Source organism: Phacochoerus africanus, chromosome 9 (assembly GCF_016906955.1).
Source record: "Phacochoerus africanus isolate WHEZ1 chromosome 9, ROS_Pafr_v1, whole genome shotgun sequence".
In the NCBI taxonomy this organism is placed as follows: domain Eukaryota; kingdom Metazoa; phylum Chordata; class Mammalia; order Artiodactyla; family Suidae; genus Phacochoerus; species Phacochoerus africanus.
This window is the reverse complement of record NC_062552.1, coordinates 125,522,222-125,536,461: the sequence shown is the minus strand read 5'-3', so window position 1 is coordinate 125,536,461 and position 14,240 is coordinate 125,522,222. Positions and strand designations below refer to the sequence as shown.

The 14,240-nt window shown below is 59.8% G+C and overlaps 2 protein-coding genes across 12 annotated transcripts in view; one reads left to right on the top strand and one right to left on the bottom strand.

Annotated features, from left to right (window-relative positions):
* The window catches only part of MOK (MOK protein kinase), a 54,892-nt gene extending 43,472 nt beyond the window's left edge, over positions 1–11,420 (top strand). Inside the window, exons 7-14 of one of the 6 annotated variants that reach the window (XR_007137108.1) lie at positions 1,135–1,313; positions 2,875–2,976; positions 3,901–4,074; positions 4,617–4,734; positions 5,985–6,185; positions 9,888–10,095; positions 10,968–11,139; positions 11,238–11,420. Coding sequence is in view for 2 of the 6 variants with exons in the window: in XM_047796733.1 (XP_047652689.1) it covers positions 1,135–1,313; positions 2,875–2,976; positions 3,901–4,074; positions 4,617–4,734; positions 5,985–6,185; positions 6,261–6,341 (855 nt within the window). In the remaining 4 variants the exon portion in view is untranslated. Of the gene's footprint in view, positions 1–1,134; positions 1,314–2,874; positions 2,977–3,900; positions 4,075–4,616; positions 4,735–5,984; positions 6,186–6,260; positions 6,591–9,887; positions 10,096–10,967; positions 11,146–11,237 lie in introns of those variants that run through there. The other 5 variants (XR_007137110.1, XR_007137111.1, XR_007137109.1 and 2 more) reach the window with 5 other exon arrangements.
* Positions 10,670–14,240, bottom strand: part of WDR20 (WD repeat domain 20) — a 66,139-nt gene continuing 62,568 nt past the window's right edge. For all 6 annotated transcript variants that reach the window (XM_047796731.1, XM_047796732.1, XM_047796725.1 and 3 more), the window contains one exon: positions 10,670–11,512. In XM_047796731.1, coding sequence (XP_047652687.1) covers positions 11,459–11,512 — 54 coding nt within the window. In that variant the 3' untranslated portion in view covers positions 10,670–11,458. The remainder of the gene's footprint in view (positions 11,513–14,240) is intronic.

The following is a 14,240-nucleotide window of genomic DNA, read 5'->3' as shown; positions in this document are numbered from 1 at the left end:
GGCGGCGTGGCTTTGAGACCGGTGGGCGCTGCGGTGTGTGCGGCTGGCACACCTGATCACACTGCCCTTTGGTTCTGCCGTCGCTGTTGCTCTCTGCTCTGCGTTTCGGCTGGGGGACGTTCTCTTGGCAGATCTTCGGGCTCCCGATTCTTTCCTGGGCCGCGGTGATCTGCTGAGGAGCCTGTCAAAGCCGTTTTCATTCTTGTTCGAGTTTTGTATTTCTAGTGTTTCCTTTTCACTCTTTCTTGGGGCCTCCTTCTCTCGGCTTAGGTTTCCCGCCCGAACTTGGCGCCACCTGCTTTCTGCGTGCGCGCCCTTAGCTCAGCAGCCGTAGTTACTCCACATTTCCCGGCTGGCAGGGCCAGCATGCTCCACACCTGTGCTGAACCCGCACCTGGTTTGGATGACTGCCTTGTCTCTGCAGGCTGTGGGGCCTTTTTTCTTTTTTTTTCTTTTTCTTTTTCTGCCATACCCCTGGCATGGGGAAGTTTCCGGGCCAGGGGTTGACTCCCAGCTGGAGATGCAGCCTGTACCACAGCTGCGGCAACACCAGATCCTTAAGCCACTGCGCCGGGTCAGGGAGGCAACTGGCACCTCCGCAGAGACAGGCAGTTTTCTTGCCTTTTCCTGAGGAAGGGGCGCAGAGGGCCAGGCCGTTGGAGGAGGGCTCCGGATAATCTGGGTAAGAGAGGTGCTTAAGGTCCGTGGCAGCTCGAGGGGCCAGAGCCTCACATTCGTGGGCGGCCTGCACTTGTCACTTGCATGCGAGCGGTGAAGACGACAGAGAAACACCTGGAAACCTGTTTCCCTGGCCAGACGACTGGCTCCAAAGATCCCCGCTGGTGTGGGCTGGGGCCCTCACTGCCCCCGCCCGGGAACCGAGCTGCCAGAAGCTCGGGGTTGAGGCACCCGGGCTGCGGACCTGGGGTCACTTCCCAGGCCGGGCGGCCTTTCGAAATCTCTGTAAAACGCAGCCAGAGTATTTGTGCGTGTGCTCCCCTGAACAGAAACAGCGCCCCCTCACCTCCAGAGGCGGTTCAGGTGCTCCAAGAGCCACCCAGGCGCCCCGACCTCCGCGTGGGCGCGTCCACGCGGGCGGGGTCTGCGGTACAGCCCCGCCTCTCTGCCCCGCAGCAGGATGTCCTGAAGTTAGGGGACTTCGGGTCCTGCCGGAGCGTCTGTTCTAAGCAGCCGCACACAGAGTACGTCTCCACCCGCTGGTACCGGGCCCCGGAGTGTCTGCTCACCGACGGCTTCTACTCCTACAAGATGGACCTGTGGAGCGCGGGCTGCGTGCTCTACGAGATCGCCAGGTAGCCGCCGGCCCCTCGCTCTGCGCGCAGGTTTACAGCCCCTCTGGTGCCGCGGCTGCTTTTAGCTCAGCAGGAAGTGTGTGGGGCGCTCATCTTGCGGTTGGGTCTGGCGCTTTTCCTGCCTGCCCGTCCGGAGGAGGGAGCACTCTCCCTTCCTCCTGCCCCCGGCCTGTCCTGGCTCTGGTGGGTGGTACACCTGATTTCTGCCGTCGGGGCTGCCGTGGGGAGGGCCGGGGGTGGCCCCGGGTCCCCCTCGGGTACAGGCCTTCAGGCAGGTGCTCTGGCCGCGGGTGTGAGGACGAGCCAGGATCTAGAAAGCCCCAACCCTCCCCGTCCTCCCCCCGCAGCCTCTGGGCTTCACCCCCAGCCGGAGCCGATCCCGGGGAAGGGCGAGGGCCTGTCCGCTCCTCACAGGCACAGGTGCGGGGTGTCGGGTGGAAGAAGCCCCAGGAGGAGGGGGCAGCGCCCTCGCGCTCCGGTGGGTCGCTAGGACGGGTGGTGGATTTAAGGTCAGTGCATCAGAACCGGCAGGGCCTGCGCCGGCCACTCCCACCTGCCCAGCTGGGCCCTTCAGGACATACCTGCTGGTTCTAGATCAGTCGTATGTATTGATAAGTGACCTTGTTAATTTGGGAAAGGAGAGAGACGGTTTCACTGATGCCAAAGCACCAACACAGCCTTTCTCGGGTGCTGACACCCTCGCACTCGTTGGGAAGGCTGAGAAGGGCTTCGGCACGAGTGCGCGGTGGCCTGGGCCGACCCTGGGCCAGACCCGGCTGAGCTGTCTTAGCACCTGGCCTGCCCCACTCGGGCGTCTCCCACCCCTGCGCTGTCTCTTCCGCCCTGCAGCCTGAGGTGCTGCTCTTCGCCTGACTGGAAGCTGGTCTCACTGCCCACGCTACATCCCTTTTTTCCTGGCCTCCCGGCTGCACGTGGAGTTCCAGGGTCACGGATCAGATCTGAGCCGCAGCTGGGGCAATGCCTGATCCTTTAACCTGCCTCCTGGCGCTACAGAGAGGCCATGGATCCCATCGCGCCACAGCAAGACCTCCCGGGGCTACATTTTTGTTTGGTCGTTTTGTTTCTTCCTTTTGGCCATGCCTGCAGTAAGTGGAAATTCTGGCACCAGGGATCGAACCTGTACCACAGCAGTGACACAGCCGGATCCTTAGCCCTTTGAGCCACCAGGGAACAACTCCCAGAGCTACGATTCTCAGCTCTTCTCTGTGGCATATATACGAACGTGAGAGGTCTAAAATCTTTTATCCATGATTCCAAAATCCACAAAACCTCCAAAGCCAAAAGCGTCCCTTGGAACTCATTTGTCCGCAGCGCTTGACCCGACCCAGCCTGAATTTTGGTTGGCAGAACCCCGCTGAGCTGTGAGGTGGCTCTCGGAGGTTTCATCTGGCAGCCAATGTGAGCTCAGGCTGTGCAGATTCAGGAATGAAGACGCGCTCTGTGGGGACAGCAGAGGGAGGGAGGGAGGGAGGCCTCCCTCGGGGGCTGGAGGGCCCGCAGCCGGGAGGTCGCCGCCCTGACCGCAGCCCTCACCCGCCAGCCTGCAGCCGCTCTTCCCTGGAGCCAACGAGCTGGACCAGATCTCAAAAATCCATGACATCATGGGCACGCCTGCTGCAAAGACCCTCAGCAAGTTCCAACAGTGAGTGCGCGCGCTCCCGGCCCGCCCCGGGCATCCGCAGCCCCTCCCCGCCATCAGGCCCAGCAGTCTCGGCCCCTGAATGTTGACTTGGGTGGTGGAGGCTTTGGGTGAGAACGGTTTCCCAGCCGGGCTGGGCACGGGGGCGCCTCCCCCTGGGACGCGGCCACACGGACGCCTGGGCTGGGACTCCTGGCTGGGTTTTGCTTTGGTCAGAGGGGGAGGAGGGCCCCTCAGGCTGAGGGCGTGGGCAGCCCTCAGCAGCTCCCAGACCCTGGGAAGACAGATGACAACTGGGGTGGATTCTTTTTCTTTTTTTAAACTTTATTTCACTTTTCTTTAGTGGGAATGTGATATTAGTCTTTTCGAGGAAAAATAGTTTTCTTCCATTTATAGCATAACAGATCTCATGACTCCCCCCACTTTTTAAAATAGACTTTTAAAAAAAGGAGTCCCCTGGTGGCCTAGTGGTTAAGGATCCAGCATTGTCACCACGGTGGCATGGGTTCAGTCCCCAGCTTGGGAACTTCTGCATGCCATGAGCGTGGCCAAAAAAAAAAAAAAAAAAGACTTTAATTTTTTAAGAGCAATTTTAGGTTCACAGAAAAACTGAACAGAAGGTAGAGAGGTTCTACCCACCTTCTGGCCTCCTATGACCGTGCAGCACCCCCGCCATCAGCATTGGCGCTGGAGTGGCTCGGCTGCCGTAACCCGATCACGCTGACATGTCATCACCCAAAGTCCACAGGGTCCCTGGGGGTCCGCACTTGTGTTCTGTGGGTTTGGACAACTGCTGGATCTCATGCCCCCCGTTTTAGGCCATAAGCTGTTAGCTTCCGTGCAAGTCCCTATAGAGCTGTGAGGCTGGACCGGCCGCGTGCTCTAAATGACGCAGGACCCTTTGTCATCATTGGGCTTTTGCTGCAGGTCAAGAGCTGTGAGTTTTGACTTTCCTTTTACAAAGGGGTCAGGAATCCCTGTGCCAACGGCCAGTCTGTCCCCGCAGTGCCTCTCGCTCCTGCGCGCAATGGTGGCCTATGACCCCGATGACAGGGTCACTGCCCACCAGGCCCTGCAGCATCCCTACTTCCGAGAGCAGAGGTAGGCACGCTGGCATCCCCCTGGGCCTGGGGGCTGGCTCACAGGATCCTGGGCACACGGTGGCCCAGGGGCTTCTGGGAACGTGCCCGCTCCTCTCTGGTGTACCCTCCCCAGAGGAGGCTGTCAGCGGCTTCCTGGCCAGCTGGAAGGCCAGCTCTGGGGCAGCGTGGCTGGGAGTGGGGTGGCACACAGCCAGTCAATGGGCGGAACTTGCCGCAAGTTGGTCAGCTTGATGGGTGGTGCCTGGCAGTGAAGTATCTGCCTTGAGGTCTTCTGCTTCCACCCCTGCCAGCACCACTACAGGGGTGACGCGGGGGTGACTTTGGGCGGGGTTGGGGCATGCGGCTCACAGAGCCCTGTCTGCTGGCCGCCCAGAGACTGCTAGGCCGACACAGAAAAGGGAGAGCACTGGTGATGGTGCGTGAGGATGCGAGGGCGTGGCGGCAAGGCGGGCCAGGCAGGTTGGAGACGGGCAGGCAGACGAGGCCTGTGCTAGGCAGGCTCTCAGGAGAGGCACCCCCTTCTCTCTTCCTTCCCTGTAGGGCAGCTGAGAAGCAGGCCAGCCACGGGAGGAGAGTCACGGCCTGCTTTCCAGAGCGTCCTGTGGCCCCCGAGCTCCTCAAGCAAACCTGGCAGATGTCCACGGCGGGCAGGAAGCAGGTACCGAGTGAGCCAGGGGGCTGGGTGCAGGCAGCCAGCTAATGGGCCCCATCCTTTGCACTGCCCTGGCCGAGGTTCCTGGCATCCGGGCTGGAGTCCGTCCACCCACAGCGCTCTGCAGACCTGCCCGTCGCGCCCTCAGACCGATCTTAGCAGGGGCACGGGGACGCCATCACTGGCCCAGGTGATCACCCCCACGTGGCCACTGAGCCCCCGTGGGAGCAGCAGGCCCCGGGGGGCACGCTGTCTGTCACAGAGGCTGTCTCGTGGCTTTGTCTTGGCGCCAGGCCCCTCCTCCTTTTCAGACCCCCGGCGCGGCCCCCGCTGGCTCAGTCCCCACGTACCTGTGCCCTGCGGCCGTTTCTCACTCGGCCGGCATCGCTCCGCGTCACCCTCTGCCAGGAGCTGCAGATACACCTGCAGCCGGGCTGCTTTCCAGAAATGGACACTCCTGTGTCCAGCCACCTGCTTGAAGCCACACATCAGCGTCCAAAAGGCAGCCTTGTTCCAACCCATCCCCCAGTTTCTCCCCGCAAAGCGGCCTTTCTCCCCGTGCCTCCCGTCCCAGGGAGGGTGGAGGCAGCTTCCTCTCAGGGCCCAGACCGTGGGTAGACCCACCCCTGCCCCTGGCCTGAGCCCCCCTCATCTTGCCCCCAGGCGTGGGCCCTGATGGGCCGCCCGTCTCCTGCCGGCATCTACCAAGGGCGCCCCCTGCAGGCAGGGCCGAGGCCCATGCTGTCCGCAAGGGCCACTGAAGGCGTTGGGCTTTGCAGGCCATTCAGTCTCCATCACAGCTGCCCACGCTTGTGGCGCCGTGGACCAAATGTAAACGAGTGGCGAGGTGGCTTTTTCAGTAAAGTGGCCTTGACGAGTGGCGAGGTGGCTTTTTTGGCAAAGTGGTGGCCCTGACGAGTGGCGAGGTGGCTTTCAGTAAAATGGTGGCCCTGTATGAATTGCACAGAGTTTTCAGCTACTAAAGGTGGCTCACTAGCCACACAAAAGCCGCTTTGGCCGACCTCAGGGCGTCTGAGCGGGAGGCATCGCCATGGCCCTGGCCCTTGGAGGCGCCTGTCACAGCGCAGCCTCCCCCGCGGTCAGCCCAGGCCCCGGGCCCAGCCTTGCCTTGGGTGGCTGGGCCACGGTGTGCGGTCTGGGGCTGCATGTCACCCTCACGGGCAGCGCCATAGGAAGAGCCCCTTTGGGTGTTCCCGATTCCCACGGAGGGGAACCGACCTGTGCTTTGTTTGAAGAAACAGCCCCTGCGGCCAGAGGAGGGCCGCCCCTGGAGACAGGGGCCCGCCTGCCTGGTGGAGCTGCCCAGACTCCAGCTTTCGGGGGGGACCACGCTGTCGTCTTACGCCAGCCCCGCGCTGCAGTCCGTGTTTGCCCCGGGAGCCGACGGGAAGGTCCCGGTGCCGAGACCCCCGAAGTTCATGGGCGCGAGCCAGAAGGTGGGTGTCTCCTGGCCGTCCCGGCGCCGGCTCACGCCCATCCTGGCCCACACTGAGCGTCCCTTGCTTTAACAGACAGCCGCGCAGAAGGCCGTCAAGCCGAACCTGAAGCAGTGCCGGCTGCCCACGATAGGACGGAGAGACGGCGGCTACTGAGCAGCCCCCGCGGCCCAATGCTCGCAGCCCGGGTGCAGCCCGGCCTGGCAGCCTGACGGCTCCGGGAGGCCCCGCACAGCTGCCCCGTCGGCCTGGAGCCTCCGAAGGCAGCTGTGCTGTGTGTGCCAGCCTGACACACGTGTAAACCGGTGCCTCCCAGGCTTTGCTTTTATTTTTGTAACATAGGAATTTGGGGCAGCAAATGTTTTGTAATTTTTTATGTGAATCAGAACAGAGAAATTACACTTACGTATCGTTTAGGCTTGGTGTCACCAAGGGCTCCGCACGTTTCGCCTCGTGGTACGACGTCACCAAGAGCGTCGTGGCGTGTGTGGCTCGCAGGCTGGAATTGGAGCCCCTGACGCACATGAAAGGATGAGCTCTCGTTGCTGCTTCTCCCTTTGCCCACTGTCCGTTCCTCCCGTTTGAGCCCGTCAGGGACTGATTTTGTTGGAAAGGCTTTGGTGCAACTCTGCCGTGGGAGGAAGCGGGCCTGCCCTCCAGCACTTGGTGCCCCCTGGCCCAGGGCAGGTCACGTGTTGGTGTCGAGATCCGGCTCTGTCCCGTGGGTAGAGGGCACTCATGCCAGCCCTGGGGCACCCGGCTCCGTTTGTGGGCGGCCAGCAGGGGGTTGGGCACAAGGCACGGGAAGAACCTGTTTCCCCGTGGGGGCGGACGAGGCCCAGAGACGGTGGCACCGGGCACGGCTGGGCTAGGCCACTGGGCAGAGGAGACCCCGTGAAAGCGCCTTTTTGTCTTGGTCTGTCGCCTCGTGGTTAGTGTTCCTTCTTTTTCTCATCTCCTCAAACTTCCAGCGGTAAAAAACAGATTTCCCAGGTTAGTCTTTAGTCTTATTCCATCTTTAAGACAGATGGGTGATGCCCTCCAGTGACCCCAGCCCTTCTGGGGGGCTGTAACGGGGGCCACGTCCCAAGCGGGGCTGGGGAGGTGGGCGTGGCCTCGGGTGCAGCCAGCGGTTCCAGTGGCAGGGGCGGGGGACCCGTGGGTGGGACCGCCTGGGGCCCCGGAGCCGTCTGAAGGCCAGACTGACAGGGAGGGTGGGGAAGCACTTCCTTTTAGAGCCATCGCAGCCGTGTGAGGACGAGGCATCAGGGCAGGAAGGGCGCCCAGGAGCCCCCAGCGGGGTACACTGAGAGCGTCCCCCGCACAGAGGGGGCTGGGGCGGGGGCAGGGCGTGCGTGGCGGCCGGCCGTCCTCGAGGGCAGGCTCCAAGTGCAGGCCACCTAGGGAGGGTTGGGGAGATGGTCCCTCCTTTAAATATATCAACGGCTTCGAAGATTCTCCGTGTTCCATTTTGAGAGAGCAAACTCGTCCCTCCCCACAGCCGGTGCGGGCCGGGTGCTCTCTGGGGCGGCCCTTGGCAGGTCCTCCTGCCCCAGGAGGGGGCTGGCACCTCAGCTTCGGCAGGTCAAGTCCAAGGTCCCATTGGCACCTGGGGGCGTCCTGTGTCCACACTGCCTGCTCCTGGCGGGGAGCTGATGCCGTGCAGCCCGACAGCAACGGGCAGGCAGGGGCTGAAGCACAGGAGGCTGCCGGGCCCTGCTGCCTGGAGCCCTGGCGGGGTCTCCGCCCAGCACAAGCCGGAGGATTGTGAGCCAGGCTCCGGGTTGAGCTGTTGGATGGCCCCCGCGGCCCTGGACGCGCCCCCACAGAGCCTCAGGAGGAAGCGGGCCGCGCGCGGTCTCCCAGCTCCTCCTCCACCACCCCAGCGTGTCCTCCTAGCCCAGGGCCCAGCTTGTGCCAGAGAGGGGACATCCAGCACGGACAGCTCCCACGCTGAGACGAGGCGGGAGGGGGCTTGGGCAGAGGGGATCCCAACTGGCAGCTGCGGTGCTGCTCGGCCTGCCCACAGGGGAGGAAAAGCCGACGGCCCCGGCGGGGAGGGTCGGCCAGCAAGCTGGCTGCAGGGTCCAGGCTGAGCCAGTCCACGCGGGGTGGCCGCCTCCTCTTGGCTTCCCTCGGGCCCACCCCGTGCCCCACGCGGGAAGCCTGCGTGGGGAAGCGTGAGACAGGGAGGGAGCTCGGGCACAAAGGGTGCGGGGAGCAGAGCCCGCCTCCTTCCGCGGCTTCTGGAGGTGGGGGCCGCCCTGGGCCCAGTGCCACCTGCTGCGTGGGGACAGTTTCAGGCTGGCTGATTTGGGACGTCATCTTGGACCACGCGGCCAGGGGCCAGTTAGGAACCGAGCCCCCCAAATAAAGAGCCATTCCTCACACGGAGGCGGCGACAGCAGACGGCACAGCAGAGCTGGATGCGGGGCGACACACAGTGGGCAGGGCAGGACTGGCCACCCCGCGCAGCGACCGTCTCGGGGCCCATGGACCTCCACACTGCTGTCCTGGTGCCAGCCAGGTCCCCACTGTCACTTCCTACTAGTCCACGGGAGGGTCACGTGAGCCAGAATCCTGGACTCGAGTTTCTGAGGCGGCCCCTTCTGATCTCCAGAAACACGCATGGCTCCCCTGTAAGTCGTCTTGGAAGCACTTAGAGACCAGCGCTGTGACCAAGAGAACAAACACCAAATGCTAACTATCTCAAATGCAATGCTTTTTCTTCCTCGGCCACACCCGCAGCACATGGAGCTTCCCAGGCGAGGGGTCGAATCGGAGCTGTAGCTGCCGGCCGACACCACAGCCACAGCCATGGCAGATCCTTAACCAACTGTGCAAGACCAGGGATCGAACCTGCGTCCCCATGGTTACTAGTCAGATTCGTTTCTGCTGCGCCACGACAGGAACTCCCAAAAATGTGCCGATGTTTTAGTAGCAAGGCTATTCTGCACGTGTATGATACCTAAGTTCCGATTCTTTCACTTAAAATGGGGGGGTATCTTGGTGAGGGGCGGTCTTCACCTCCCCTGCAGGCTCCCACGTGCTCTGATGGAGGCCAGGCTGGTGGCGGGAGCTCCTGCTGGAGCAGCCTGGGCCAGCGGTCGGGGCTGGGCGTGGGGCAGGGATGCCCCTGGGCTCTGAGAAGGAAGCCAAGACCAGGGCCACAAGAGCTTTTTTGAAACGGTAACATTATCCCGTTGCTGCGCTGCGTTCACATAGATGATGAAAATGGGCGTGTAATCTTTTCTAGCCTAAACTCACTTGGCCATGCCCGCAGTTGAATGGGATCACTCAGAAATGTGTTTTAGGTGATGCTTTAAGGTTTAGAGTCTCACTGATAAAAAGGCCTTCAAAGGGTTTGACTGTATATTACTTTGGGGGGGTTATTTTTTGGCTGCCCCAGTGGCACTGCAGAAGTTCCTGGGCCAGGAACTTAACCGCTAGGCCACCAGGGAACTCCTTTGTATGACTTTTTTGAACGGAGAGAAGTTCCTCTGTTGGGCGGCTACACGTCGCCAGGGTTCTAGTAACCTGTAGCATCTACCAGTAGGAGGGGCCTGATCTGAGCTCAGCTCGCTCAGCAGCTGGTTTCAACCGAGTAAACTCCCACGTAACATCCTCAGCTTTTCCCCGTGTCGTTAACGTCACTCTGCACGGTGTTCGATACTCACCATACAGAGTAATGTGCACTCCTAGGCTCGCAATGACAGACATGGACCGGCGGGCTGCAAGCTTCGAAAACCTGGCGCGCCGGAACTGCGGCTGGTGTACGTGTGCCTCTGCCCACCAGGCCAGAGACGGGGCGTCTGCGAGAAGGGGCAAGAAAACCCGAGAACTCTCCAGATGAGCCGTGTTCTTGAGCAGCCTGTCTTACATCAGACCGTGACTGCTGGGCCTGTGCAAGGTGGGCATATTTATTTCAACAAAAAAGTACATTATGGAGTTCCTGTAGTGGCTCAGTAGTTAACGTATCCGACTAGGAACCATGAAGTTGTGGGTTCGATCCCTGGCATCGCTCAGTGGGTTAAAGATCCAGCGTTGCCATGAGCTGTGGTGTAGGTTGCAGGCGTGGCTTGGATCTGGCATTGCTGTGGCTTTGGTGTAGGCTGGCGGCTATAGCTCTGATTAAACCCCTAGCCTGGGAACCTCCATATACCATGGGCGAGGCCCTGAAAAGACCAAAAAAAAAAAAAGTATGTTAAACTTTGTGGCTCAGTGGAAACAAATCTGACTAGGAACCATGAGGTTGCAGGTTCGATCCTTGACCTCACTCAGTGAGTTAAGAATCTAGTGTTGCCATGATGTGTGGTGTAGGTCACAGACGCAGCTCGGACCCCGAGTTGCTGTGGCTGTGGTGTAGGCTGGCAGCTCTATCTCTGATTCGACCCCTAGCCTGGGAACTTCCATGTGCACCGGGTGCGGCCCTAAAAAGCAGAAAAAAAAAAAATTGAGCCAATTTAACGGAAGATGAACAAACAGTATATTCAAGATAGTTTTAATATTAATATATTTTCGGGAATTAGAAATACCACTCTTAGATTATGAAAATTACTACTGAAGTGACCATTTCCCCAACTGCAGGATCACAGCATTTATACATATAATACAGTTGATTGCATTGGAACAAACTAGTATTAAAATAAATGTTAACAGATTAAAAAGGGCATCTCCACACCACACCTTGGAGGTCCACCACACCCATATTCAAAATAATTTTTAACAGCATTAAATTATTTTAAGTGCAAATAATTTTTTTAAAAAAATCTATGATTGCAGCATCTGTCTTCCTGAATCACGTATTTATGCCAGAAAGTTAACAACTTCCTTCATGAGTGCATTCCAGGTGCCCGCTGACCACCTAAGGTCGTAACATCAGTGCAGCAAGAGACTAACAGCCGCAGCCAAGGGGACGTCTGGTCCAAGAAACATTCTCTTTTACGCTATGTGTGTATGTGTATGTATTATATATATTAGATGTGAGATTTTAATTACATGGAATTTTAGAGTAAAAAGCAAGAAAATCTCATTTCTTATTTTTTACTGCAGCCCAAAAAAAGTGGTTTGGAAATGGAAACAACGTCTTTGGGTGAGCGGTGTCCGGCTGCGCGCCTGGAGGGCCCTGCCCCACCCGCCTCTTGCTGCTCCGGCGACGTCGGCTCTGCCAGCGCCCGACGTCCGTCCTGCGCCCAAGTGCCGCTCTTGGCTCCGCCATCGTCGCTCCCTCGAGACCCCGTCCGGGTGAGAATTTCCGAGCAGCAGGAGGGTCGCTACACTGCAGTTCCGCCTGGAGAACTGGCCTGGTTTTGGGATGACAACAAACCCTGCAAACAAAGCAGTTTACATTAATCCAGCAAAACACGGGGCAACGAGGAGAGTCCCAGCCACTCATCCTGTTCCGGCAGGGTCGCACGGTCACACTTAGGTTCCTGTCGGTTTGGAAGCCGGGGTTTTAAGAAACCCTCCCCCTCCATCCATTCCCTCCTGACTCATCGGCATCCACTGAGCTCGGCCGCGGGGCCAGCCAGGGCCAGGGGTTTTGGAACACCCCTGACCCAGGGGCAGGGGGCACCGCCCGGGGGCTGTTGGCTGTCCTCCCCAAGGGCGGCACTCAGGGCACAGAGGGGTCCCCACAGGCCAGCTCACCCCACCCCCCCAGAGCCGGGGTGGGTCCCCAAGGACAGAGTCCAAGGCATTTCCTTTGCTTTCTCTGAGGGGTGGTGTGGTGAAGGCCCCCTGGCTTTAGTGCCAGCATCCAGGGCCCAGCAGGGAGCAAAAGGAGGATCCAGCTCGTGGGGGCAGTGGGCTCAGGGCAGAGCCCAGCCCTGCCACTCGGCTGCGGGCACTCTGCCGCAGGAAGAGCCGGCATCTGCCCCTTTGGGGTGGCTCCCGCCAGGGGCGGGAGCTCTGCTGGATTTCTCGCAGTACAGGCGTGAGCTTCGGGCTTGGATACACCTGAAGAGCTGCCCGTCTGACACAGCAAGGGGCACTTAGATTTCTCTGCATTTCCTGTGATGCATGTGGTCCCCGCAGTTTGGCATTCATTTATTAAGAAGAATTTTCAGGTTACAGTACTGCAGCACCGAAGCCCCAGGTTTCCAGTTCTGTGAACCCAGATGTCCTCACGTGATCCTGAAACACGCCACGCCTCACACAGGACAAGCCTTTAAGCAAACATGGCTGTGTTTTCACATCCTGGATCTGGGCGCGCACCGATGAGGGGACAGTCTGAACGTGACCTTCAGCTCTGCCCGCGCCTTGCTGGAGGGAAGCTGGGAAGCACGCGGTCCTGCTCCCAGTCATTTCCTCTCAGTTTCTCTCCGTGAACCTGAAATCTGTCTGTCACTCTAGGCAAGATCTCGGAGGCAAAGAACAAGGGAACCTCTCAGAGCGACCCGGGAAGGAGCCCAGCCCCGGGTGATGGAAGCAGGAGAGGCCGCTTCTCACTCCAACCCCACAGCAGGGGGCGGGGGGGGGGGCGGCGAGCGGAGGAAGCCGAGCTCCGGCGGCTCAGCCTGGGGACGGGGAGCGCTTTTGGACACTGTGCCTACCTCGGCCCCGCCCGGAGAGGGAGGACGACGGATTTACGACCTCAGCCAGGTGGGGAGCACTGCCCAGACCCCCGCCCCCGCGCCCGCAGAGCTGCAGGGAGGCCGCGGCCTGGCTCCTGTCCAGCCGGACATCGTGGAGGGAGGAAGCCTCTCTTTAACTCGGGAGCCGCCTTCACATCAGGTAACCTCGCCAGGGTCTAAGGCGTCCAAGCCACGTGGACTCGGTGAGGCCTCTGAGGGTCCGCCCCGGCGAGGAGAGGGCAGCCCCGGACCAGGCTCCCGGCGGGGCAGGGAATGGGCCTCAGGCCAGGAGTCCCTCCGGCCGTGCTCGGTTGGGGAGGGAGGCCTGCCCTGTATCCACTTCCTAGAGGTGGAACTGTCCTGCTGGACAGAAGGGACAGTGGAGGCCTCGGGGGAAACAGCGCCGGTCAGAAGAAAGTTAGAAGAAAGTTAGGCATTCCCGTCGTGGCTTGTCAGTTAATGAACCCAGCTAGGATCCATGAGGGCGCAGGTTTGATCCCTGGCCTGGCTCAGTGGGTTAAGGATCTGGCGTTGCCGTCAGCTGTGGTGTAGGTTGCACATGTGGCTCGGATCTGGCGTGGCTGTGGCTATGGTGTAGGCCGGTGGCTACAGCTCCAATTAGACCCCTAGCCTGGGAACCTCCATATGCTGTTGGTGCAGCCCTAAAAAGCAAAAAAAAAAAAAAAAAAAAAAGGAAAAATTATATGTGGAGGTCCCTGGTGGCTCAGCAGGTTAGGGCTTCGGCGTTGTCACTGCAGCGGCTCGGGTCGCTGCCGTGGTGGTTTTGCTCCCTGGCCTGGAAACTTCCACATGCCACAGGTGTGGGAAAAAAACAAACAAAAAACCGAAAAATTAAATGTGAAAAATAACTTTTATTTCTATAAGTCTGTGCTTTAGTTTAAAGGCAACTGGGTGATGAGGAAAAAGATGAAAACACACAGGCCTCCATCGAAGGCTCCAGACACACTGAAGGGGAAGGCAGGCACGTTCACCTGAGAACACAGCTCGGGCGTCTTTCAGCGCGGGGCGGGGGTCCCTGAGCGGCTGCTGCCTCCTGGCCTCCTGGAGCCTCTCCTGGCCCCGGGCGACCTCGCTGCTCTCCAGCTGTCTGGGCAGCGTGGCAGCAGCTGGTCGGCCCACCCGACACGGACAGCTGGCAGGTAGGGGCTTTAGAAATGTCACTCCAGCCAGGATGGCACAGTGGCCTGTTAGCACCCCAGGAAGGACCCCTCTTAGAGGACTAGTCGCAGCCCTTGACTCTGACATGAATGAGCGGTTCTGTTCTCAGCAGAGCTGCCCCTGTATTCCCGCTAAAGATTTCACAGGAAAACTGAGAAAACACTCCGGCTCTTAGCGTGGGTCTGATTGTGATTTTTAAGACTAAGCTAACAGAGTTAGATCTTTGTTCCCGAAGAATGTATAGAAAAAATATTTAGTTGAAAAACAATTTACAACAAAGGGATACATCTTTGTTCACAGG